This window comes from Rhinatrema bivittatum, chromosome 6 (assembly GCF_901001135.1).
Source record: "Rhinatrema bivittatum chromosome 6, aRhiBiv1.1, whole genome shotgun sequence".
Taxonomy (NCBI): domain Eukaryota; kingdom Metazoa; phylum Chordata; class Amphibia; order Gymnophiona; family Rhinatrematidae; genus Rhinatrema; species Rhinatrema bivittatum.
This window is the reverse complement of record NC_042620.1, coordinates 204,103,775-204,128,749: the sequence shown is the minus strand read 5'-3', so window position 1 is coordinate 204,128,749 and position 24,975 is coordinate 204,103,775. Positions and strand designations below refer to the sequence as shown.

At 41.0% G+C, this 24,975-nt stretch overlaps 1 protein-coding gene across 20 annotated transcripts in view; it reads left to right on the top strand.

The window, feature by feature from the left end:
• The window catches only part of LRRFIP1 (LRR binding FLII interacting protein 1), a 359,409-nt gene that overhangs the window by 275,451 nt on the left and 58,983 nt on the right, over positions 1 to 24,975 (top strand). For 16 of the 20 annotated variants that reach the window (XM_029606440.1, XM_029606439.1, XM_029606437.1 and 13 more), the window contains 4 exons: positions 7,223 to 7,315; positions 12,542 to 12,634; positions 18,517 to 18,661; positions 20,817 to 23,625. In XM_029606440.1, coding sequence (XP_029462300.1) covers positions 7,223 to 7,315; positions 12,542 to 12,634; positions 18,517 to 18,661; positions 20,817 to 23,152 — 2,667 coding nt within the window. In that variant the 3' untranslated portion in view covers positions 23,153 to 23,625. Of the gene's footprint in view, positions 1 to 7,222; positions 7,316 to 12,541; positions 12,635 to 18,516; positions 18,662 to 20,816; positions 23,626 to 24,975 lie in introns of those variants that run through there. The other 4 variants (XM_029606446.1, XM_029606432.1, XM_029606434.1 and 1 more) reach the window with 4 other exon arrangements.

Here is a 24,975-nt window from a genome sequence, read left to right as displayed (position 1 = left end):
GCGCAGGCCACTCTCCTGTGCGCGCGATTCAGTATTCAAATTAGGGTCGGTGGTAAAAATAGGTAAAAAGAGGCGCTAGGGACACTAGCGCGTCCCTAGCGCCTTTTTTTAGACAGCCGCCATGATATTAAGTCAGAGGGTGCACAGAAAATCAGTTTTTACTGCTTTTCTGTGCACATTTTCCTTTCTGAATCGCGCGGGAATACCTAATAGGGCCCTCAACATGCATTTGCATGTTGCGGGTGCTATTAGGTTCGGGGGGGTTGGATGCGCGTTTTCGACCCCTTACTGAAAAAGGGGTAACGCTAGCATGTCGAAAACTTGGGTCCAATCGCGGGTTAACAGTGCATGGTTCCAGATGGTGGTTCCAGATGGTGGCACAGAATAAAAAAGTGGACCTAAAACACTTTTCTTACGCGTCTGTAGCAGCGCTCAGGACAGAAGGCGAAAATGATGGCTGGGGAAGACATACCAACCAGAGAAGAATTTAAAACCTGGTTCTGGAGCTAAGAGGCGGCATGCATAAAAGAAAACAAGAAATAGTTGATACTGCGGCCGAAATGCACAATGATATGCTCGAACTAGGATGTCTGGTGAAAGATGTTGAAATGAGGCTGGAAGAGCAGGCCTCTGATATGGGGCAGTGGCATGCTGCAGCCGCATGTGATAAGCTAGTGATCTTGTAATTGGAGTTCAGCAAGCATCTAGAGGATCTTGAGAATAGATCCAGATGAGTGAACTTGAGATTCAGGGGGGTTCTGGAGGGTGCAGAACTCAGTGATTGCTTTCAAGTGATGGACAGTATATGCACAACTGTTCTGATCTCATCTAATGAGGATGCAGTGTTACCGTAGATAAAGATAAGCAGGCCGATCCAATACAGCATGCTCAGCCGAGCGTACTGTTTAACCTGCGGTTGGATTCAGGTTTTGGACGCGCATCCACACCCCCTTATTCTATAAGGGGATTAATACATCTAAAACGTGTGTCCAACCCCCCGTGAAACTAATAGCGCTCATCACGTGCAAACGCATGTTGATGAGACTATTAGCTATTCTCCCCAGATCCAAAAAAAAAAGTACGCTTGACCCTCAGAACAGGCGTTAATTTCTGAGCAGCCCAAAAAAGTGTACAGAAAATCAGAAAATACTGTTTTTCTGTACATCCTTCGTCTTAATATCGTGGGAATATAAAGGCTTTAAAAGAAGGTGTTTCAGTGGTCAAATTAGGAAAGGGGGCGCTCAATTAACAAGTGTCTGTTTTCCTAACCAGTGGCTGTGCACAAGTTAGGAAAACAGATGCTCATAAAATTGAGTGCTGTTTTCCTAACCCACTGACAGCCAACTCTCCTGGGCGCCCCCTGCCAAGGAGGCACTAGGGGCATACATTTGTCACTAGCGCAAACTTAGCAGTGTGACCCCTCATTTAAATATTTTATCGCACACCCAGGAGAGGTGGCTGAGCACACGGTAGGAAAGTGGGCACTCAATACTGAGCGCCTGTTTTCTGCACGACTTTATTAGATTGGCCTGATAGCGAGCCCAGAGATCACTGGGAGCCCCCTGAGAAAAGCAACGGAGACATTGTGGCATGCTTCCATAGCTTTACTTTAAAAGAAAAATTGCTAACTCAGGCATGTAAGATGGGCTAGCTGCAATGGAAGGCTTACAAAGATATTCCAAGACCTGTCTCAGATCAGGATCCAAAGGAGGAGGGAGTTTAAGGATCTTGTGTTGATCATGCATTTTGCGTGTCCCATCTGCGGCAGGCCCACTCCCGGTGCCCAGGTCCTGGCCTGTCCTCCCTCGTGGTTTTGGGCAGCCGCCTACGCTCCAAGCCTCCGTTGCCTCCTTGGCCGTTCCTGGCTCCACTGCAGACCTCCCCAGCTCCCGGTGGGTCTCCCCACGTGTCCCACGGGGAGACACCGCCGTCCAGCATCCTGCTGCCTTCTAGGTGGGCGCATGCCGGTCCCAATACAGGGATCTGTATTGGGACCGGTGCTTTTCAATATATATATAAATGATCTGGAAAGGAATACGACGAGTGAGGTTATCAAATTTGTGGATGATACAAAATTATTCAGAGTAGTTAAATCACAGGCAGACTGTGATACATTACAGGAGGACCTTGCAAGACTGGAAGATTGGGCATCCAAATGGCAGATGAAATTTAATGTGGACAAGTGCAAGATGTTGCACATAGGGAAAAATATGTAGTTACACGATGTTAGGTTCCATGTTAGGAGCTACCACCCAGGAAAAAGATCTAGGCATCATAGTGGATAATACTTTAAAATCATCGGCTCAGTGTGCTGCAGCAGTCAAAAAAGCAAATAGAATGTTAGGAATTATTAGGAAGGGAATGGTTAATAGAACGGAAAATGTCATAATGCCTCTGTATCGCTCCATGGTGAGACCGCACCTTGAATACTGTGTACAATTCTGGTCGCCGCATCTCAAAAAAGATATAGTTGCGATGGAGAAGGTACAGAGAAGGGCAACCAAAATGATAAAGGGGATGGAACAGCTCCCCTATGAGGAAAGGCTGAAGAGGTTAGGGCTGTTCAGCTTGGAGAAGAGACGGCTGAGGGGGGGATATGATAGAGGTCTTTAAGATCATGAGATGTCTTGAACGAGTAGATGTGATTCGGTTATTTACACTTTCGAATAATAGAAGGACTAGGGGGCATTCCATGAAGTTAGCAAGTAGCACATTTAAGACTAATCGGAGAAAATTCTTTTTCACTCAACACACAATAAAGCTCTGGAATCTGTTGCCAGAGGGTGTGGTTAGTGCAGTTAGTGTAGCTGGGTTCAAAAAAGGTTTGGATAAGTTCTTGCAGAAGTCCATTAACGGCTAGTAATCGGGTTTACTTGGGGAATAGCCACTGCTATTAATTACATCAGTGTCATGGGATCTTCTTAGCATTTGGGTAATTGCCAGGTTCTTGTGGCTTGGTTTGGCCTCTGTTGGAAACAGGATGCTGGGCTTGATGGACCCTTGGTCTGACCCAGCATGGCAATTTCTTATGTTTCTTATGGCTGTTAGAGGGGATTGGTTGGGGAGGATGGATGGGAAGGTGAGAAGGCTGTTAAGAGGAGAGATTTTAATGTAGTGGTGTCTCGTGGAAAGGGCCAAGGGGCTTAAGGGACCTCTAAGCTATAGGGTCACTCAGTTCATTACTGAAAATTATATCCTTGAATGCCAAAGAGCTGAATTCCCCATCTAAATGGTGGTTGTTCCAAGAGGCAGAAGGTCTGTGAGTTAATGTGATTTTCTGTCAGGAGACTTATCTTTGCAGATATAATGAGCGTCTCTTGTGCAGTCTTCCTTCAACAATATTTAGCCTTAGCAACTGTCAAACACAGGTATTGTGGGGTGGACATATTATTCTCTAGATTTATAGTGGTGGACGTGAATGCAACTCTCCGAGATGCAGAGGAGAGGTTTATTGGGGTAAAAGAGTCCATAGACAATGAGCTTTTTACATTAGTAAATTTATATGCACCTAACAGCATGCAGGGATCATTCCTGGGAGCACCTGTTGGGCAGGGGCAAAGGAGTCCATGCGCTTGGCCATCCGGGTGCTGGAGTCACTAGGGTTCGTTGTTAACTACCCCAAGTTACATCTCAGCCTGTCACCACAATTGGAATTGATTGGAGCCCTGCTAGACACAGCTCAGGCCAAAGCTTTCCTGACCCAGAAATGGGCCACCAATCTGTTGACCATTGTGGTGGGAATTCAACAGAGCCAGCAGATGTCAGCATGGCATATATTGAGGCTGCTGGGCCACATGGCTGCCACGGTACATGTCACTCCCTTGGTACGTTTACACATGCGAAAGGCCCAAGGGACCTTAAGGTCACAGAGGTTTCAAGCCACTCAGGACCTCTAGGAGCGTATCTGAGTCGTACTTCCAGGACTCTTTGTCTTGGTGGAAAGTACTTTTGACTTTGGAAAGGGAGGTATCCTTCCAAAGTTCTCCCTTTCAGATTGTCCTAACCACTGATGTATCCATCCTGGGCTGGGGAGCACATGTAGATGGACTCAGCATCCAGGGTTTAGAGTCGACCTAGGAACGTCTCTGACAAATCAATTTCCTGGAGCTCCTGGCGATCAGGTATGTGCTGTGGGCTTTCAGAGATCAGCTATCGAATAAAATTGTGCTGATACAGACTGACAACCAAGGGGGCAATGTGGTATGTCAATAAGCAGAGTGGTACGAGATTGTATCTCCTGTGTCAGGAAGCAGCACAGATCTGGTTATGGGCCTTCTCCCATGGGATGGCATTCAGGCCCGCATATCTCGCTAGAATGGAGAATATGACAGCAGACAGACTGAGTCGTGCCTTCAGATCCCATGAATGTTACCCTGGACCAAAGCGTAGCAAATCTGATTTTTAACCTCTAGGGAAGCCCAGATGTTGATCTCTTCACAGTGCCTTGGAACAGGAAGGTCCCTCAGTTCTGCTCCCTGTATAGGACATATGGCAAACTAGTCTCTGATGCCTTTTGGGGTGAGGGTCTCCTGTATATGTATTCTCCAGCTCCACTGGTAGCAAAGACTTTCTTGAAGCTTTGTGAGGACATTGGCCAAGACAGTTCTGGTTTCCTCTGCTCCTGAATATTTCCATCCATAAACCAATCAGACTTGGGACTTCCCCAGATCTCATCAGCCAGTATTGAGACAGGTTGCGCCATCCCAACCTCCAGACCCCGTTGCTCGCAGCCTGGATGTTGAGAGGGTGATCCTGCAGCCACTTGATCTCATGGAAGATGTGTCTCAGGTCCTGGTGGCTTCCAGAAAGCCTTCCAATAGAAAGTCCATGTGATATGAGCAAAAGGCTTTGGATCCTTTCACCTGCTCCCCAACTTAACTACCTTCTACACCTTTCAGAAGCTGGGTTGAAGATCATCTCCATTAGAGTTCATCTGAGTTTGACTGGCGCATATCACTGTGGTGTAGATGGTAAGCCCATCTCTGTACAGCCTATAGTTGTATGTTTTACGTGGGGCCTACTTCAGTTGAAGCCTCCCGTAAGGCCTCCTGCTGTGTCTTGTGACCTCAATGTGGTATTAGTTCAGCTGATGAAAGCTCCTTTTGAACTACTACGCTCCTGTGGTCTGAAGTACCTGACCTGGAAGCTTGTATTTTGGGTGGCGATTACTTTAGCACACAGGGTCAGTAAGCTTCAGGCCTTAGGGACTCTTCCACCTTACACTAAGTTTTTCCATGACAGGGTGGTCTTATGAACGTATCCTAAGTTTCTGCTTAAAGTGGTATCGGACTTCCATCTTAACCAGTCCATTGTCCTGCCAACATTCTTTCCCAGGCCTTATTTGCACCAAGGCGAACGAGCCCTGCACAATTTGGTCTGCAAAAGCCCCTTAGCTTTCTATTTGGAGCGGAGAGAAGCCCTTAGACAGTTCACTCAACTTTTTGTTTCTTTTCTTCAGAATAGGGTGGGGATTGCCATTACCAAGCAGATGCACTCTAATTGGCTAGCAGACTGCATCTTCTTCTGTATGGCCAGTTGGGATTGTGTCTTGGGGGTCTTGTCAAGGCTCACTCTGTTCGAGCCATAGCAGCATCTGTGGCTCGCTTGCAAGCGGTTGGATGCTATCTGCAGGGCTGTGACATGGAGTTCGATCTGCTCATTCACATCGCATTACCTGCAATAGGTATTCTCTGAGGACAGCAGGATGACAGTTGTCAAGAAACCTGCCTGCCACCCTGCGGATCTGGGTTTTCACTATGTAGGTTTTCTCCTTGTTTTATTGTATTCTTTTCTTACCTCTATGATATAAGACTGAGAGGACCCCACGTGGACGCCTGGTGTATTGCATGCATGAGCATGCTCACTGAGTTTTCTGTGCCAGGCTTCATCTGATGATGTCACACATGTGAGGACTGACATCCTACTGTTCGCAGAGAATCACCTCTTACAGATAAGCAACTCTGCTTTTAATGCAATGCATATATTCCATGTAAGCCAACAAATGCACGTATATTGCGGGGTAGAAGTACAAAATGCACGTATATTATACGTGTGGATTATGCAGTACTATGGTAAAAATATGTACAGCCATATATGCGCATAAATGCCACAACATGCAGTTGCTTGAAAGTATCGTCCAAAAGCTTATGTTAAATTTTGTACCTAAGCTGATATGGGGGGGGGGGGGGATAAGCAATGAAAGATCAAAGAAAAGAAGTATAAATTGATATCTGAGCAAATATAGCCTTTAAAACATGTCTTTTTGCATCATCATTGTTAGTTGTAATATCAGGATTCTCACTTCTTGAATAAATAAGGGTAAAAGTGTTTTTATAATCATTTTACATGCATTTTTCCTGACTTTATTCCAGGCAGTATTTATGTGGGTGCCTTTTCTAATTGATGATATATCTGCCTTCACACATAATAGAGATTATTTGATCTTTTCTCTCCAGTGCTGGAGTGACACCTACAGTAGGCAAGTCCATAACCAGACTTGCCTGCTGTAAAGGGAATTTATTTGATCCTTATCAAAGTCTCTCACCCACCCCCTTTTCAGTAAGAAAGGCATATGGAAATGTGAAGGATTTGGGTTTTTTTGCTTAGAAGTTTCCTTCTTTTCAGTGAGAATTAGCTTCTTTTATGGTTATGGCCCCCTGAACGTTCATTTGTACCTGTTTAGGATTCATTTGCGCTCCCTCCCCTGCTACCATGTTCATGTGCAAACTAATCTAACCTGGCCATTTTAGGGACAGGCTTAAGTCAGAAACTACAGATTGTGTGTCCATCCAGAATCTGGTATGCATGCACTGTGTAGTACTTTTGTCATGGACGTCAAATCTCTTCCTCTCCCCATTCCCACTCCCCTCACATGAGCTGGGCTGTGGAACTGAATCCAGATCTCGGTGTAGATATTTTTGCTGTTAAGGCCTTACTGGACTGCTGATGGTTGTGGATAGACTAAAGTAAGTTATCAAATCATGGTTGTTATAATGTGGTTTTTAGCAGGCAAGCATTGCCAGTTATATTTGTTTGTAACACACTTAAAAAATTAAAATAAAAGAAAAATATATTTTAAGAGCAGAAAATAGGATGACATTCTCTCTTCTATGTTATCATATTTATTTTGTGTTACAACTCTATTTTGCTGCCATTCTTTCTTGAGTTTCTCTTCTAGATAACTTTTCTCTTCCTTTTATTTCTGTCTTCTTGTCTCTCTCAGGAAATCCGACAGCTACAACTGAAAAAGGAGAGCTTTGTCAGGGAGATCTCTGACCTTCAGGAAACAATAGATTGGAAAGACAAAAAGATAGGGGTATGACTTGCACAAGCCTTTAGATAGCACTTTGATGTTTATCAGTTATTGACAGAGACTCATAAAGATAGATGATAATCCAAGGAATTCTTGTAGTGATTAGAAATAGATTCTGAAGATTTAGGTTTGAATTGATAAAACACTTTCAGGGACTCGTTTAAAAAAGAAGGAAGGTTCTACTGAGAAATAAATACTGGAAAACAACAGACGGTTTGTAAATTTGTTACACCAGTCACTGTAAAATAATGGCTTTAATGATGACATCACGTGTGGTAAAACAAAATGTGGGATTGACCAATAAATAGCTAAAGTTATCTTTAAGTTATGGTGTAACCTTGAATTTTATTCCCTGAAAGTAGCCATTTAGGCAAGGCATTACATCTGAAAAAAATCATTCCTGCATTTCCAAATGTTTATTAATTTTATCCCAATCTGCAACAGCAAGTAAAGGTGATGTTAAAAGTAAAATTGTATGTGGGGTCCAGCAGTTGATGGATACCAGTGATATCACTAGTCACCCAATAACCATTTGGCCTATCATGTTGGATGTCATATATGGATGTGATGCCACTTTCCTTATTTACAGGGTGTGCTATCGCCTTTTCTTCATTATTCATAGAGGTTACGTTATATTTTCTCCATTGACAAGTAGGCATAAATTAGCCATAATATGATGTTATCTGATGGAACTGAGACAGACCCAGGTCTCAGAGCTCAGTAAAGGTTTTACTGAACATATACAAGAGTTCCCATGCATGCATATACTGCTTTGTGAGTTCCTCAGTCTTTCCAAGTTACTGCACAGACGTATCCCACCCTCTTTCTTAAAATTTTTCAACTTACTGGTCTTGTTCTTTGCCATTGCATAAGCAGCCCCTAAAAAACAGAACTTTTAAGTTATATGAATTAAATAAAGTAAAAGCACGATGAGTATGGAAGAGTCCAAGGCCAAGAAAGCCCATGGTAAGTGGCTTCAGGGCTTGTATATGCAGATATGCATGCCATTTCCTATTGCTACCTGGGCCCGGACCATGACTCCAACTGCTACAGTTGTAGTTGGATGTCCCCTTAAGGGCAGCAGTTTACACTCTAAGCTGCAGTTGACACACTTGGCAGTGTGCCAAGGTGCCATCCGTTGTGTCAAGCAGAGCACTTAGGCACATTAGGTCAGAAGTCCCACTGCTGAGATTAGGGTGTTGCAGGTGGTTTGGCCAGTGCCATCCATGGGCGAAGGTACCATTTGACAGGAAGTGTTGAGGCAACTGTTGCTGAGCACTTCACAGCTCCCCTTCGCCCCCGTTGACATGACAGATATAGATAAAGTGCAGAGTTCCTCCATGGCTGTACAGACAGCCCCTGGTGATGATGATGAACTGATCTGGGTTTCTGAAGAGGATATCTGTCCTCAAACTCCAGTGCACAAGGAGTTTCTTTGACTTCTTATGCCCTGAAAATTAGAGGAGGAAGTTAGAACCTCTCCTGTCCAAGACAAAGCATCCTTTCAATGGTAGATGAATCCGGAAGTTCTAAATGTGGAATTCTCATTTCACATTCCACCACATCAAGTTAATTTACTGACGCCTCCACTCAGGGATTGGAAGTGCTCCCTGATGTGGCATCGACCCAAGGACAGTGGTCCACACTGGAAAGCCCTCTACAAATCAACCACTTGGAGCTGCAAGCCATCCACTATGTTCTAAGGGCTCGCTCTTACCTTCTTTTGGTAAAGAGAATCTAGTTCCAGACAGACAATCAGGTGGCCATGTTCTTTGTAAACAAGCAGGGAAGAAGTGATCCTACACCCTCTGCCATGAGGGCTTACAAATCTGATTGTGGGCAAGACATCACAATGCTCATCTTCAGGTTATCTACCTTCCAGGAATCCAAGCATGTTGGTGAATTGCCTCAGCAGAATGTTACAATTGCACAGGTGGTCCCTTGATCAAGAAATCCCTATTGACTTATTCAATTGCTAGGGAAAGCTGATTATTGATCTTTTTGCCTTCGAAGCCAACAAAAAATTTGAGAAGTTCTGATTCATGCATCCGAGCCACTACAGATCAGCTCCCAATGCTTTTGTGCTAGACTTGCACATCAGTCTACTCTGTCTACCCCTCAATTCCTTTAATTGCCAGGACCATCCAGAAAGTCCTTTGGGACAAAGAGGATAATCCTCGTAGTACCATTTTAGCCACAGCAAGTGTGGTATCCATATTTTGTCTGCGTTTAGAGTCAGTCCCGGTTCCATAGGGAATGCCTTCAACTCTCGTCACACAGGAGGAGAGCAGGCTCTTCCACCTGAACTTGTCAAAATGTAAACTGTGAGGGCCAGTGATGGCAATACAGTAATCTCTTTGTACTCAAAAAAGTATAGGATGTTCTGCTAGGAAGTCTTCAACCAGAAGATCCCATGATTTCAAATGAAAGAGGTTCTCGACTTGATATAGGACCAGCCAGCTAGATCCCTTCTCCTGTGGCCTGGGGGACTCACTTCAATACCTATTTTGTCTCTTGTCCTCGGGCCTTAGTACTTCTTCAGTCAAAATTCATCCTTGTGCCATTGTGGTATATCACCAGCAACTGGAAGGGGCTCCGACGTATCTACCACTTGATATTAAATTAATGAAAGGACTATGGTATTCCAAACCTCTGGTCAGTAAACGTGCAGTGCCTTTGGACATCAAAGTAATCCCAGCTCAATTCATGAAGCCTCATTTAAAACCTCTCTAGTCAATGGACTTGAAGTTTCTCCCCTAAAAGATGATGTTTCTCATGGCCATGACTGAACTACAGGCTTTGGTTTCATATTCACTTTTCCTTCAGTTTTTTCATAATAGAGTGGTTCTACAAACTCACTGCAAATTATGTTATACATTAAACAAGCTATTGTGCAACCTACATTCTTTTCAAAAGAAAGATGTGCACTTGTAAGAGAGTCCTGTCCTTTAATCCTCTTCAAAGAAGGTTACATTCAGGTACTGTAGGTATTTCTCTATCTCAGAGTGCTTACAATCTATTTTGTGCCTGAGGTAATGGAGAGTGAAGTGACTTGCCCAAGATCACAAGGAGTGACAGTGGGAGTTGAACCCTGGCTCCCCTAGATCATAGCCCACGGTTCTAACCACTGAGCTACTCCTCCAGTTTAGATTACAGATTCTGTCAAGGCTCCTTCAAGTAAGTGCCAAGACAACTTCACTGGCTTATCCCAGAGCCACTACTATTGAAGACATTTGCAAAACTGCTGCTTGGTCGGTCCTCTCTTCACACTTTCACACCCCACTAAGGTCTGGACAGCATGTCCTGAGGAAACTAAGCAGTTCTGTCTAACATGTTCACCCAGTAGTCCACTTTCTACATGGTGGGGCTGGGTTGACTTAAGTGATTGCGCTACTCTGCCACCCTCAACTTTGGACTTCGCATGCATTATGGCTAATTCATACCTACTTGTTAAAGAAGAAATCAAGTTTGTTTACTTATAAACAGGGCTCTCTGTAGACAGCAGAATGAATTAGCCATACTTAATACCCGCCCACCTTCCTGGAGATTTGACTTCCTTGCTAAACTTAAAACTCCGGAAAAGACTAAAGGGCTCATGAGGCAGTGTGCATGCTCAGGAACTCCCGCACATGCTCTGTAAAGTCGTCACTGAGCTCTGAAGGCTGGGTCTATGTTACCACCATCAGATGATATCTCCCTCATGTTATGGCTAATTCATCCTGTTGTCTAGAGGAAAACTTGTTTACAGGTAAGGAAATTTGCTTTCTTTTCTTATACTCACTCAGTGAAGAACTTGTTTGCAAAGAAAGAACTGCTTTAGTTACTTTTTGTTAAAGCAAGAACATATTTTGTAAACTGCTTTTCTGGGAAAGGGTGGAATATAACATTTTTTAAATAAGTGGGAAGGGGAGAAGTTAAACCAATTTTACTGAATACTTAGAGTATATGATTAGGTTTAAAATATATTCCAAAATTCTTCATGAAAAAAACACATTGTATAGTTACTATACAGTAGTAAAGTATTAGAAGGTAGGAGCTCCTATCTAGCTTAAGGAGGGAGGATATTGACATGGTACTTGTTGATCTGACCCTCCACCACCCTCTCGTGTTTTCCTTTAAGTCTATGTGCAAAAGCTCTCAAAGGTGATAAATGGCAGGGAGGGGTCAGCAAGACCAAACCAGGATATAAAAAAAATGACTAGCAATGGTGGGTCAGACACAATTAATAAAATGGGTGACATAGGGCTTCCAAGAAGTTATTACCTCCTTTGGGATTGAGCTGAAATCTCCTGTGATGCTATCTTGCTGCAGATTAAGTTATGCAAGTTAAAAAAGAAGTATCTCAGGCCAGGAACTTTCCAGGAAAGTTACTCTGGAGCAGCTGAATTTTGTTTGTAAAATGATTGATAAAGAATGGGTTTTTATGCAAAGATTGGCCACATGTACCACAGGTTTTAGGGGTAAATAATTTTTTTTATTATGGTGAAGAAATAGATGGAAGCGGGCTTAGATATTTGGGACACTTTTTTTTTTTTTTTTTTTTTTTTTTTTTTTTTTAAGGAATTCAAAAGAGACATCATATGCTTTCTGGTATCCAGCCAGAAATTAACTTTTTTTTTCCAGTGCATCCATGGAAAAGGGTTTTGGAATTTACTCACAGAAGTGTGCAACCTACATTCTTTTCACAAAGAATATAATATTCCAGGATCTTTTAAAAAAGTAGTAGTTTTAACAATCTGGGTGCAATGCCATGCCAAGCAAGCAGGTAGTTTTCTGATTTAACAACATATGTGGATGGTAGAAATGAAAAACTGTCAAGTCTTCAGAAAGCATGATGGTGATAAGTCTGTTGCAGGGATTCCTATTATATAAATAGTGAGAATGAAGAAAGAAGTCTTGAGATATTGCAGATGTACTGAGCAACAACAGAGAAACAAGGAAGAGATATTAGGATTGATTAGGAAAGTACTCTAAACTACAAACTATACAATTTCTAACCCAAATAAAACTACTTTAAAGTAGGGGAGAAGAGGGAAGTTATTTTAACAACCTGTTTGGATATTTGTTTGAAGCATGACTGCATAAGCAAATATCACTTCTAATCTTTTCCACTTATTCAGCAACTGCTTAGCTTCTTACTGTTCTTTAATGTTTCATGTGTGTCCTTTACTTTTCTCTTCTCTCTCTCTTCTGGTTCTCTTGCCTCTTCTCTGGGTTCTATAAACTCAGGCATTAGAAAGGCAAAAAGAATTCTTTGATTGTGTCAGAAGTGAGCGGGATGATCTTAGAGATGAGGTGGCCATGCTGAAAGAAAAGCTAAAGGTATGAAGTCAAATGCAGCAGGTATTTTGTTGATTAAAGAGACGTGAATAGCTTTTTACTGTCTCATTAGGTTTTAACATAATGTTCCTCTGTACTGAAGTTCCGGTTGGCCAAGTTGTGACTGTAAATATCCAACTGTACATTTTCCTAGCAACCATGTAATACAAATTAATGGTATTTATGGTCAGGTTTTTTTTTTTAGATTACTAATACAGATAATCACGAAGAGTGATTTATGCAAGTCTTCCAGATATTTATTGTGAGATTATTGCAGTAATGTAATAATGTAAGAGATGGCTAATAATAAGAAATGGGTCCTCAATACCTTAAAAATCATTGTAAATGCTATACTTCCAGTACAGTATTGAAGTCCATGAAAGAATGGTTCTTATGTTTCCTCTTGTGAAATATACTGCTAGAGCATTTTCTATAACAGTTCCTTACTCATGAACTCTTTACCTAAAGATATTAGAGCTGAGATGAATTGACTTTTGAAGAAAGGTGAAAATGTGGCTCTTCTCAGTTATTTTAAGATGGGAGGTAAGCTTTTAGAATATTAGATTTTAGTAGTTTTCATATTAAATTTCATCTGCCATTTGACAGATGAAATTTAAAAAAACTGCATGAGGACCTTGCTATCTTGCAAAATCCTCCTGCAGTTTTTCACAATCCGCTTTCGATTTAAGAACTCGAGATAATGTTGTGTCGTCTACAACTTTGATCACATTTCTTATTGTTCCCCCTTTCCATATCATCTATAAATATATCAAGAGCACTTGTCCCAGTGCAGATCCCTGTTTACCCTTCTCCACTGAATGTTTGATTCCTAAGAAAAGAAAAAAGTCATGGGATAGGTGGCAAAGTCCTATTCTGGATTGCAAAGTGGTTAAAAGATAGGAAACAGAGAGTAGGACTAAATTGAGAAGGGTAAACAGTAGAGTGACTCAAGAATGTGCATTGGGATAGGTGCTCTTTAATATATTTATAAATGATCTGGAAAGGGAAACAATGAGATAAATCATCAATTTGCAAATGACACAAAATTATTCCGAGTTGAGTGGAATGTGAAAAATTGCAGGAGAACTGTGCAAGACTGGAAGACAGGGCATTCATATGGCAGATGAAATTTAATGTGGACAAGTGCAAAGTGATCCACATAGGGAAAAGTAGTTATACAATGCTAGGTTCCATATTAGGAGTTACCACCCAGGAAAAGGATGTGTGTGTCAAGGTGGACAATACTTTGAAATCCTCAGCTCAGTGAGTGATAGTGGTCAAAAAAGCAAACAATGTTAGGAATTATTAGGAAAGGAATGGAGAATAAAATGAAGAATGTCATAATGCTTCTGAAATGCTCCCTCTTCCATGTGCAGGACACCAGATGCAAGGAGAGCTCCAGAGTCTCAATACATGGATGAGACAATGGTGCAGGGAAGAAGGCTTTCATTTTGTTAGGAACTGGGCAACATTTTGGGGAAGGGGGGAGCCTATTCCAAAAGGATGAGCTCCACCATAACCAGAGTGGAACCAAGCTGCTAGCACTATCTTTCAGAAAGGAGACAGAGCAGCTTTTAAAAAGGATCATGGGGGAAAGCTCAAGGTTCAGAGTGAGGTATCTTCAAAGGGATACTAAAATAACAGAGAAGTTAGGGCATCCTGATAGAGAGGTTCTAATAAAAGCAATAGTAGCCTATGTGCCTATAAGTTAAGAACCATTCACCATCGGCATTTGTATAAAGCAGACCTTTTAACAGAGTGTGTTCAAATTATTCAAAATGACGCAGATGTAAGTAGATGTCTAGACAACGAGGGAATGCAGAAAATTGAAATCAGCAGTCCCATACTTCGAATTTCATAAGGAAAAATCTTTAATTCATTAATAGGCATACTCCATTGCTTACAGATGCACAATTTCTCAGACACGAGGGGTCCCCCGACACGGACCCATGTTTCGCCAAATGCGGTTGCGTCGGGAGGGACAATAAATTTTTAACTGTATTCAAAACTTTAAGCCTTAGCGTCTTAGTGTAGTTTTGTACAAGGAGAGCTCTCTGCCAAAAAATTATTGTCCCTCCCGACGCAGCTGCGTTTGGCGAAACACGGGTCCGTGTCGGGGGACCTCTCGTGTCTGAGAAATTGTGCATCTGTAAGCAATGGAGTATGCCGTATTAATGAATTAAAGATTTTTCCTTATGAAATTCGAAGTATGGGACTGCTGATTTCAATTTTCTGCATTCCCTCGTTGTGTGCATAATATAACTGGAGTGCAGTGCCTGCTTCTCTACTGTGCTTAGTAGATGTCTAGACGACATCTACCTACCAATTCAGCTGCCTCTTGATGAATATTGTTTGCGTCGGAGCCTCCATGTCATTTTGAATAATTTGAACACACTCGGTTAAAAGGTCTGCTTTATATAGACGCCAATGGTGACTGTTTGGACAGTTGCAAGCTGTAGTTTATTTTGCCTGTTTACCCTCTCTTGGATAATCCCCGCAAGGCTCTTTTACTCGATATCCATGTTTTCTCCGTGTAAGCATATGGATTTGATTGCAGCTATTTATTGGAAGCTCTCTGATACATCCTTTTCAGTAGATTTTCTGGGCCTCTGTCCCTCCCGACCCAGCCCATGTGGCGAAACACGGTCCGTGCTGGGGGACCGAAACCTTTTTCCAATCACTTGTGAATAACAGGTGGAAATGCTTATATTACGTCTTTCTTCTGTTCATTTATTGATTTGTCCATTATAAGGATCCATGAACTTTTAGCGCTATACCACTTTTGTTTTTTTATCACCAACTGAGTATACCGCTCATCATCTCCACTCTTATTTGCTCCTATAAGTAAAGAACTGCCTGAGTTAAAAGATTCCAGAATACCCCTGTCAAGTGATAAGCAGATTAATATCAACAAAATTCATTCTTTAAAATGTCTGTATGCTATTGCCAGAAAGGTAGGATGGGAGAGCTAGAATATATAGTACTGAATGAAGAGAGAGACATAATTGGAATCTCCAAGACCTGATGGAAAGAGGATAATGAATGGGACAGTGCTATACCAGGGTATAAATTATATCATAATGATAGGATGGATCAGCTTGTCGAGGGGTGGTGCTTCATGTTAGAGCTGGCATAGTCCAGTTGTTATGATATCGAGGAGTTTGGTGGATTCTTAGGGGCAACAGTGTTAGTGACTCCCACGGGGAGGAGCCCCGTAGAGAACTGTAGCACCAGGCTAGACTCAGATGCACAAACACAGAGAATATATCTTTATTATGCAGCTTGTATGGTTCACCAGAGGTGGCAGAGAGTGGATTAGATAGCAACAGTCTGTGATCCTCGGCGGAGGAGACCCGTCCCACAATGGTGGTATAAGGCCCCGATGTAGATATCCAGTGAGGCGCTGTAGAAGAGAGAGACTGGCAGATGTTCTTACACTCCCTTGTAGCTGAGAAGATATAGTTCCCCATAAGCAGTAGAGAGAGAATAGGTAGCAGCAGTCTGTGATCCTCAGCAGAGGCGACCCGTTCCACAGTGGTGGTGTAGGGCCCAATGCAGATAGACAGCGAGGAGCTGTAGATGAACAGACTGGAGAAGTAGTACTCATTCTCTGTAGGTGATAGGTAGTGTTCCAGCAGGTAGAAGAATTGGTAGCAGGCAACAGGATAGACATATAGGCCCTCGAGGAGCGACTACCTGGATTCAGGATAGGCACCTGGAAATAAGCAAAGGGCCCCCGAGGAGTGGGTACCCAAGTTAGTAGAACCCCGGAGGGTGTAGATAGCTTCCAGCAGAAGCATCAGAGCAGCTTCAGACCAGAACAAATCCAATCCATTGCTAACTCGGCGAGAGTCAGCAAATGGGCAACCTTTTGTAGTCTGAAGCAGTTGGTTCGCGCCAACACTGCTACAAGAATTGAGGCATGCGTACGCACCGTAGGAGACCTCAGGTCAACATGGTGGGACACTGCGCCAAAGCCGCACCCTCCGGGAAAGCCGGAGGGTGCGGCAAGGAAATGCTAAGAACAGCATTCTCTCGAGGCTGGTGGAGAAGGCTGAAATAGAGGTGAAGCATGTTGGGCAAAGCCGTCTGAGACCGGACGCAACAGTACCCCCCTTCAAAGGACCTCCTCCAGACCCCCTACCTGTTCTTGGTTTCCGAGGATGTGAACGATGATACTAGCTCAGCATCTCTTTGTCCAGAATGTTAGACATAGGTTCCCACGAGTTATTTTCTGGTCCATAGCCCTCCCATGACAGGAGATATTCCCATACTCTGCCTCTCTTCCTTACATCAAGTACAGTGTCTACTTTGTACTCAATGTCCTCTTCTGCATCAACAGGAGGGGGATCTGGTGTCTTGGTGCTGAATTTGTTGAGAATGAGCGGTTTCAGTAATGAGACGTGAAACGCATTATGAATCTTTAGTGCTGGAGGAAGTTTGAGACTGTAGGAGAGATTGCCCAGATGTCTGAGGATGGGGAATGGTACGACATAGCATGGAGCGAAGTGAGCAGATGGCAACGTCAATCTAAGGTGCTTCGTAGACAACCAGACCTTATCACCAGGCTTGAGTTCAGGAGCCTTGCTGTGATGAATGTCATAGTCTCGTTTTGCTCGAATTCCAGCTATGATGAGCATCTCCTTTGTCTTCTTCCAAAGTTGTTGAATCTCATCGGCAGTGGCTTGTGCTGCCGGGGACAACACTGAAAGCGGAAGTGGCAAAAGTGGTGAAGGTAGTCGTCCATATACCACTTTGAATGGTGTTGATCCAGTAGATGTTGCTGGGTGAGAGTTGATGGAAAACTCGGCCCACGGTAGAAGTTCAGCCCAGTCATTCTGGCGTGAAGAGACGTAGCTCTGAGGAACTGTTTGAGGGTACGGTTCATCCTCTGTTTGGCCATTGGATTGCCGATGGTAAGATGAAGTGAAGTCGAGTGTGATATCAAACTTCTTGCAAAGAGCCTTCCAGAATTTGGCTGTGAATTGTACGCCTCTGTCTGAGACGATGTGCTTCGGTATTCCGTGCAGGCGGAATATGTGGCTGATGAAAAGCTTGCAAGTTCACTGGCAGATGGTAAGCCAGGAAGCGCCACAAAGTGAGCCATCTTTGAGAATCTGTCCACCGTTACCCAGATAGTGTTGTAGTCCCCGGAGAGGGGTAAGTCCACCACGAAGTCTGTGGCGATGTGAGTCCAGGGCTCATTCGATATGGGTAAAGGTTGTAGCTGACCCCAAGGACGTCCAGGTGGAGGTTTTTGTCTGGCACAGTTGGTACAGGCCGCTACATAAGCGAAGGAGTCTTCTCTCATAGACGGCCACCAGTAGAATTTTTTTCAGCTTTGCCAGGGTTCTTCATTGACCGGTATGTCCAGACAGTTTAGAGTCATGAGTCCATGTTAGTACTTTCTTCCGGAGGTTGATAGGCACAATCGTTTTGCTTCTTTGCATACTTTAATACGCAGAACATTTGGGACAGTTTTCTAAAAGCCCATGCTTTTGAAAATCAGTTTCTATATATAGGTCACTTCAGTTTTACAATTGACTGGCAGATCTTAACACTTAATATGGCTTGAACTTTAGCTCTGATTTATTTCTTTTGAGGTGTTATATGTTGGACAACTTTTATTCTTGTTATTTTTTATGTTTTTATGATATATGCTATGTCTTGTTTATTTTTAGGGATGTTAATATTTAGTTTTTGTTATTGTTATTTTATGTATGATGTACACCACCTTGGGCAGACATCTGCAAGAACAGTTAAAACATTTGTAAATTAAATTGTAAATAATGCTTTTGACACAGTGTAATTTTCTTTATATGACCCATAATACCGAGAGCTAAACTCCTAATATATATAATAAAACCCTGTTGTCTTACCTACAGAAACATGGCATAATCCTGAACTCTGAGGTAGCCACGAATGGAGAGACTTCAAATGATGTTAAGAATGAAGGACATTTAGAACTTTGTACCAAAGTGACTCCCGAAACTTCTCCAGGCCTAAAGACAATGGAGGATGTACCCCTCGGTGAGTGCTTACATGTCACTATTTATTCATGCCTTTCATCTGTCCAATAATTCTTTCATCATACTCTATGCTTCAATGAAATTTGATGAGTCTTGAAATTTGAACAATTAACCAAGCATGCTGCATGCTTTTCTTGGATCACTTTTTGTGCATTTGTCTGCCTGTCATCATTTAATTCTCTTCTACATCCAGGAGACTTCAGTACACATTAATTTTATTTCTAACATCCAGAACAGACAAAATTATGTACTGTAATTAAAAACAATAAAGTATCTCTCAGATATGCAGTAAGTTCTTTAACTAAATATTTAAACAAGTCTAAAGGAATACTTGAACCATATTCCAATAGCAGCTTTGCAACCTGAAGTACAATACTGTATAATATACATAGTTGTTCAAAATTATTTTTCTATTTAAAATTACTTATTAACTACTTCCTCTGCCTCAATCAGGATTGTCTGAAGCAGTATATAATAAAACATATGATGTATGCTACCAGAACATAGAAAAAAACTGTAACATCAGTGTTAACCATTGCTAATATATAATCCCCCATAAATCATGATTTACAGAATTGCACTCCCAACCAAATGACATCATAGAGATCACAGGTCAAAAAGCCAGGTTTTAATCTTCTTTCGAAAAGAAAGCGTTTCTTTCCATCCTAATATTGAATGGGAGCAAATTCCATAGAGTTGGTACTCTTACAGAAAATGCTGTAGCCACAGTTTACATTTACATTTATTAAAATTTGTGAATCACCTAACACAAACGGCCTAGGCGATGAACAAAATAACATACATAATTATAAGCAAATACAAAACCATACAGACTTTAAAACAACTATTAAACATAAAATTCGATTCATAACGTTAAAAGTAAACAAAAAGAAAAAAAAATAAGAGCAAAATATCTCAGTATAAAATAATAAATAACTGATAATAAAAATAAAACATCTAAAAATAAGCTAAATTAAAAAGAAAAGTTTAATGTGTTTCCTAAAACTCTTTAAGGAATCACAATGCTAATATTTATATGATATTTCTATTTGTGAATCATAATGGTCTACACAGCATGCATAAGAAAAGGAAAACAGAATGGTGTTTCAAAGAACCCTGCACAAAAATGTGTACACTACGTTGTACATGAGAATTTTTTTGTACAAAAAGCCCACAAAGAATTGGAGGGAATATTGGTACTGAAGCAATGAGGGTGAGAATTTATGCTTATCTTGATTATTTATGTGCTTTTTTTCATCCTGCTGGGATCTGAAATAGGAATTATTTTTAACCTGTGTGGGAGATGGAATTAAGCTAGAACATTGGCATTAACATCTTTACTATTGTTGAAAGTGACATACTCTTCATAATCTTTATTGTCCGCAGACCAGACTGATCTTAATATGTTTCGTCCACAGAAGGGTGGCATATCTAACAGTGCTGCCTTTGAGTTTTAATCCAAATCATAATATGGGACACACAGCCCTCTGACCAAGAAACACAAATACTATCATTCCTGACACAAAATATATAAGTACAGCGATACAGATAGAACTTTGGCAGCTCATATTTTGAGTGTGATCACATCTCAGAAGAAATAAGCCAGATAAATGGTTTCTTACATTAGAAATGTTGACTATTGAAGCAGTCAACAAATGGACAAGCAGATCACCTTTGCACATAAAAATATTCTGTAAAAACAACGGGTCTGGAATCAAATGAAACCTAAAAGAATGAAAGGGGGCAACTACAAAGCATCTGTTAAGCAAAGGTATGTCACCTCTTTTTAAATCTGCTAGTGCTATATGCCTGGCTTAAACAAAGATGTTCCTGTTCAGGAATCGGAAGCTGGCACAGTTACAGCTACCTGTTAAAGCCTTTGATTAGCTTAAGAAGACAGCACCAGAAAGATTATATTGATTTGGGATATGAGGTTGTCGGTTTGTTAATGATAAAAAATAAATAAAAATGAATAATAAGGCATTACTAATTCAATTGCTGCTTTGCCTTACATAATTGGCAAAAGTTGATGTTAACTATGATTCTGATAATTTATTCTCTTTTCTGAATTTTAAGGAGGAAAATGTGGAGATTGCTAATTGTTGATGGTGTAACACATGGTATGGGTCACTTCAATTTTCTCCATGATCTTTTAGGCAAAGCCAATGAAGTGGAAATGAAAAATGAGAATTTGGAGGAAGTGGGGAAAGGCGCAGTCTTGCAGATTACTGAGAATAAGGAGCGCAAAGAGGAAACTGAAACACAGGAAGTTGTAAAAGCAGTTATGGAGCAAAAGACATTACACCATGATGAAAATACAAAGACCAAAGGAACCAGTGCCTATGATAATGATTTGTTAGTGACATGTGCAAATAGCAGACATGAGGAACAGATTCCAAGTGCTACCAAATGTGTCTCTTCCACTGAAATTCATGGTATTAGTGAGCTGGGGGAAAGCACACATCAACCCTTTGTTGATGAAGTGGGACATTTTAGTGATATAACTAATCAGCATATCAAGAAGCAGGTCATTTCAGATACACTGCAAAGTGAGGATAACATTATAGACCAGATATGGAATGGAAATTCAGAAACACAGTATGAAACCCAAACAAAAATACAATCATGGGACAGCGAAAGGCAGCAGGAGAGTTCAATGGGTCATGAAAGGGAGTGTAATAATGAAGAATTTCAGGATGCTTTAGATTTTGTAGTTAGCAGTCATGAACAAAACAAGAGTAATTTGTTGGCTGTTGGAGGAGATGAGGGTAGCAAAGAACTAGATGTAAAAGAAATAGAAAATTACAACAAAAGTATAAAGATAGTAAATGAAGAACCAAACATGCAGGCTGAGATTAAAAATTATTGTGAAAATGCTAAAAACAGTGAGAGACAGCATGATGAGGAATGTTTTGACTTGTCATGTGATAAAGTAGTGTATGATACAAAAAAGGAGGGCAGTGGAATGGAAGAAGGGAGTGAACACAATATTGTTCAGAGTTGGGAAGTCCAAAATAATTCTACTTTAGAGCTGGAAGGGGTTGACAGTGGGATTTTATCAAATGAATCCTTAGTACAAATAGAAGAGTGCAAGAAAATCATGGTAGAATGCAACAGTCAAAGTTCACCTGAGGAATCAAAAGGAGGACAAGTCAAAGTGTCCATATCAACTGGATTCTTCAGTCAGGATAAAGAGGATAGGAATCAGTTGCAAACCATGAGAGATATAAATGAAAGTAAAATTGAGACAGTGGAAAGAGAAAGAACTGAAGCAGAAATACCAGTGAAACACCAGTGTAGCCATGATATAAAGAATAGCATATTGGATAAACCAGCTGGTGAGTCTATGAACAATATATTACAGGTAGATGAAGGGGAAACTAATAAAAAATCATCCATGCAGGATAGTTGTGGACTTGTTAAATTTGAGATTGAAAATGCAGAGACACATATGAAAATGAACCAGAGATTAAGAAGTCCTAGTCATCAAGAGAATGCTGAGAAAGAGAAGCAGGACATTACCATAACAATTCAACCAGAAGAGTTGGATTGTGTTACCAAAGTGCATAGTAAAGAAGTCGCAGAGGAGTCCTTTAATTTTGATGATGAGAGAGGGTTGCAAGAATCTGGAAAGCAATCAATGCAACTTAGCAAAGACATGAGTTGGAATTTGGCAAATCATCAAGCCACAGAAATAGATAGTCCGTTCTTGGAGGCCACTGACAAAAGTGATCAGACAGCAAGAAATAATGAGATGGAAGAAGAAATCTCTACAGCTGAAACTGAAACAAAAACCACAGAGGACAGGGATCAAAACCAGGAAGTTGTAGGCAACAGAAAGTTAGATAATGATGATAAGAATGATAAAAGAGAGATGGGGGATGGGGTGGAAGCTCAGACAAATGCCAGGCAGTTAAAGGAAAATGCTGAGGGCCATGAGAGAGAAGTTTTGTCACACATGGAAGATGATGAAATGGAGGATCAGAAAGAAGAAATTGTAGAAAATGATGGGGAGGCATTTGATTTTGATGATGACACTGCTCAAACAGAAGAAAATAGTGGGAAACACCTTTCAGATGAAGTTGATATGAAAGAATTTGGAAAAGCAAAGGAACTGAAATTGCAGCAAAATGATGGTGACTGCATTGCAATTGAGGAAAAAGGTCAAGATGAGAAAATAGAAAATGAGGAAGTGTTGAATAAGGACCAAGATAATAGTCAGCTGATAGAAACAAAAAATTCTCAAGGAGTGAAATGTTTCCAGGAAGACACATTTCAGTCCTGCCCTGGATTAGCGGACAAGACTGAAGAGAAGACCACAGATAGCAATGATACAGAAGAAACATCTGGAAACCCAACTAAGCAACTGGATGATTTACATGCAGATGTTGCCAAATCAGAGAGCAAAGATGATATCGGAAAAGATGACACAGCAGATAAAGGGAGTAGAAAGGGGAAAGGTAAAAACAAAGAAGATTGCTTAGTAGCTTAAGTTTTTCCAGTGAAGCACCCAAAACAATTTGTATTATGTTGTATGGGTTTTTCAGTTCAAAAAATTGCACTTTGCACAGCAAAACTAGCTTTAAGACTATTATTATCTCATTTTTTTCTGCGGATAATGATCAAACCGGATCAGAATATATGGGGAAATCTAATAACCAAACTATTTACTGCTGTAAATCACTAGGTAAATGACACCCTTACTAAAACAAAAAATGAAGAGGACAGCGAGAAAGCCCAGGAATTAATGGCAACAGACAGATAATGAGGTTAGGAATGATAAAATAGTGATGGCGAATGAGGTGGGAGCTGTTAAGACAAATGCCAGGTGGGTACTCTACGAGCAGATTGTGTTCTTTTAATTCTCAAATATGCTTATTCAGGTGAAATCTGTAAGTATTTCAACCTGAACTTCTGCAAGTAGCGCAAGGGACACAAAAGTATCCTTAAAAAAAAAAAAAAAGACTGTAAATAGGTTGATTTCTGCTTTGCTCTATTCCTTTTGTAGAACAATGCAACATTAAATTCCTTAGTGTGCAGTAGGCCTGTGAATTGTGCTGTAAAAATATTATCACTATGGCCAGTATTTTGGGGGGTGATTTTCTTCTCCCCTCCCCCTTAAAAATAACCAAAAAAAACCCAAGGCAGGTCAAGCAACAGCACATTATTGTCAAGCAAAGCAGCATCTGGAATTAAAGCTGATAATGCATATCCCTACAGTATTTAAATTCCACTTTGTTACTGAGAATTTGTTTTAGTTTCAGAGCCACTGCTGCTGTAAGAAACAAAAAAGAAACCAGGAACTTCCTACAATATTTTACTGGTAGTTTTAGTATTTTTATTTTTACCAAAGAAAACAGGTCTGTGGGGAAGACTTTGGTTACTTAAATTCTAGCACTGAAGATTTTACATCTTGTGTTTGTGCATAGAATTAATTAATTTCACTAAATATATAAAGAGTAAGATTCTGTGGCATCTATACCACTTACTTAATAATGTCCAAACCCCCTGTAGTTATAATTAAATTGAATTTGTGATGGCATCATTTGAAAAGTGAGGTGTTTGGCTGACAGCAGGCAGAACAACAGACAGGCAAACAAGCTAATGTTTTCCTAAGTATGCAGTTCATCATATTTTCATTAGACATTGCAACGTCCTCTGAAGCAGCTATTTTTGGAGGAAAAGGCTTCGGTCTCTAACTAGATCTATAGGTGCACGCACCAGCTGGAAAGCAGTTAAAGATAGCCATTTGCTCATGGTAAAAGCTGACTGTAATGACCATTTTCTTGAACACCGTTTTAAAAAATTATAATAAAGTTCTGCGTTATAAAATCAAGAATCCTTCCAGGTTTTAAAGCTTTATAGGTTTAATTGAGATATATGACAAATGCTTAATTCTTTCCATGAACTTCAAAGGGTGTTAAAGCAAATTTAAAAAATAGCATGGATGCAAGCCGTTGGGGGGGGAGGGGGGGATTAATTGCCATTTAAAATGTGATTTCGGCAACATTTAGGCAGGGCTTCCCAAACCTGTTCTGAGGATCCTATAGCCATGAGATAAATTAGCATCTACTGAATCGCCATGATATGCAAACTTATCTCATGCATATGCATTGTGGATCTCCTGGTGGCAGGGTCCCTGATTTAGGGACTGATTTAACATCTTGCTGTAAATAATAATGTGGCACAGCACATGCAGTTAAGCATTGAGAGGAAGTGCGTGCTAAGAACCTTTGAAGCAGCAAAAGGTGGAATATAAATAAAAAATAAATGTAAAAAAATTAAGATGCCTCTTTGTAGATCAGAACTTTTAGG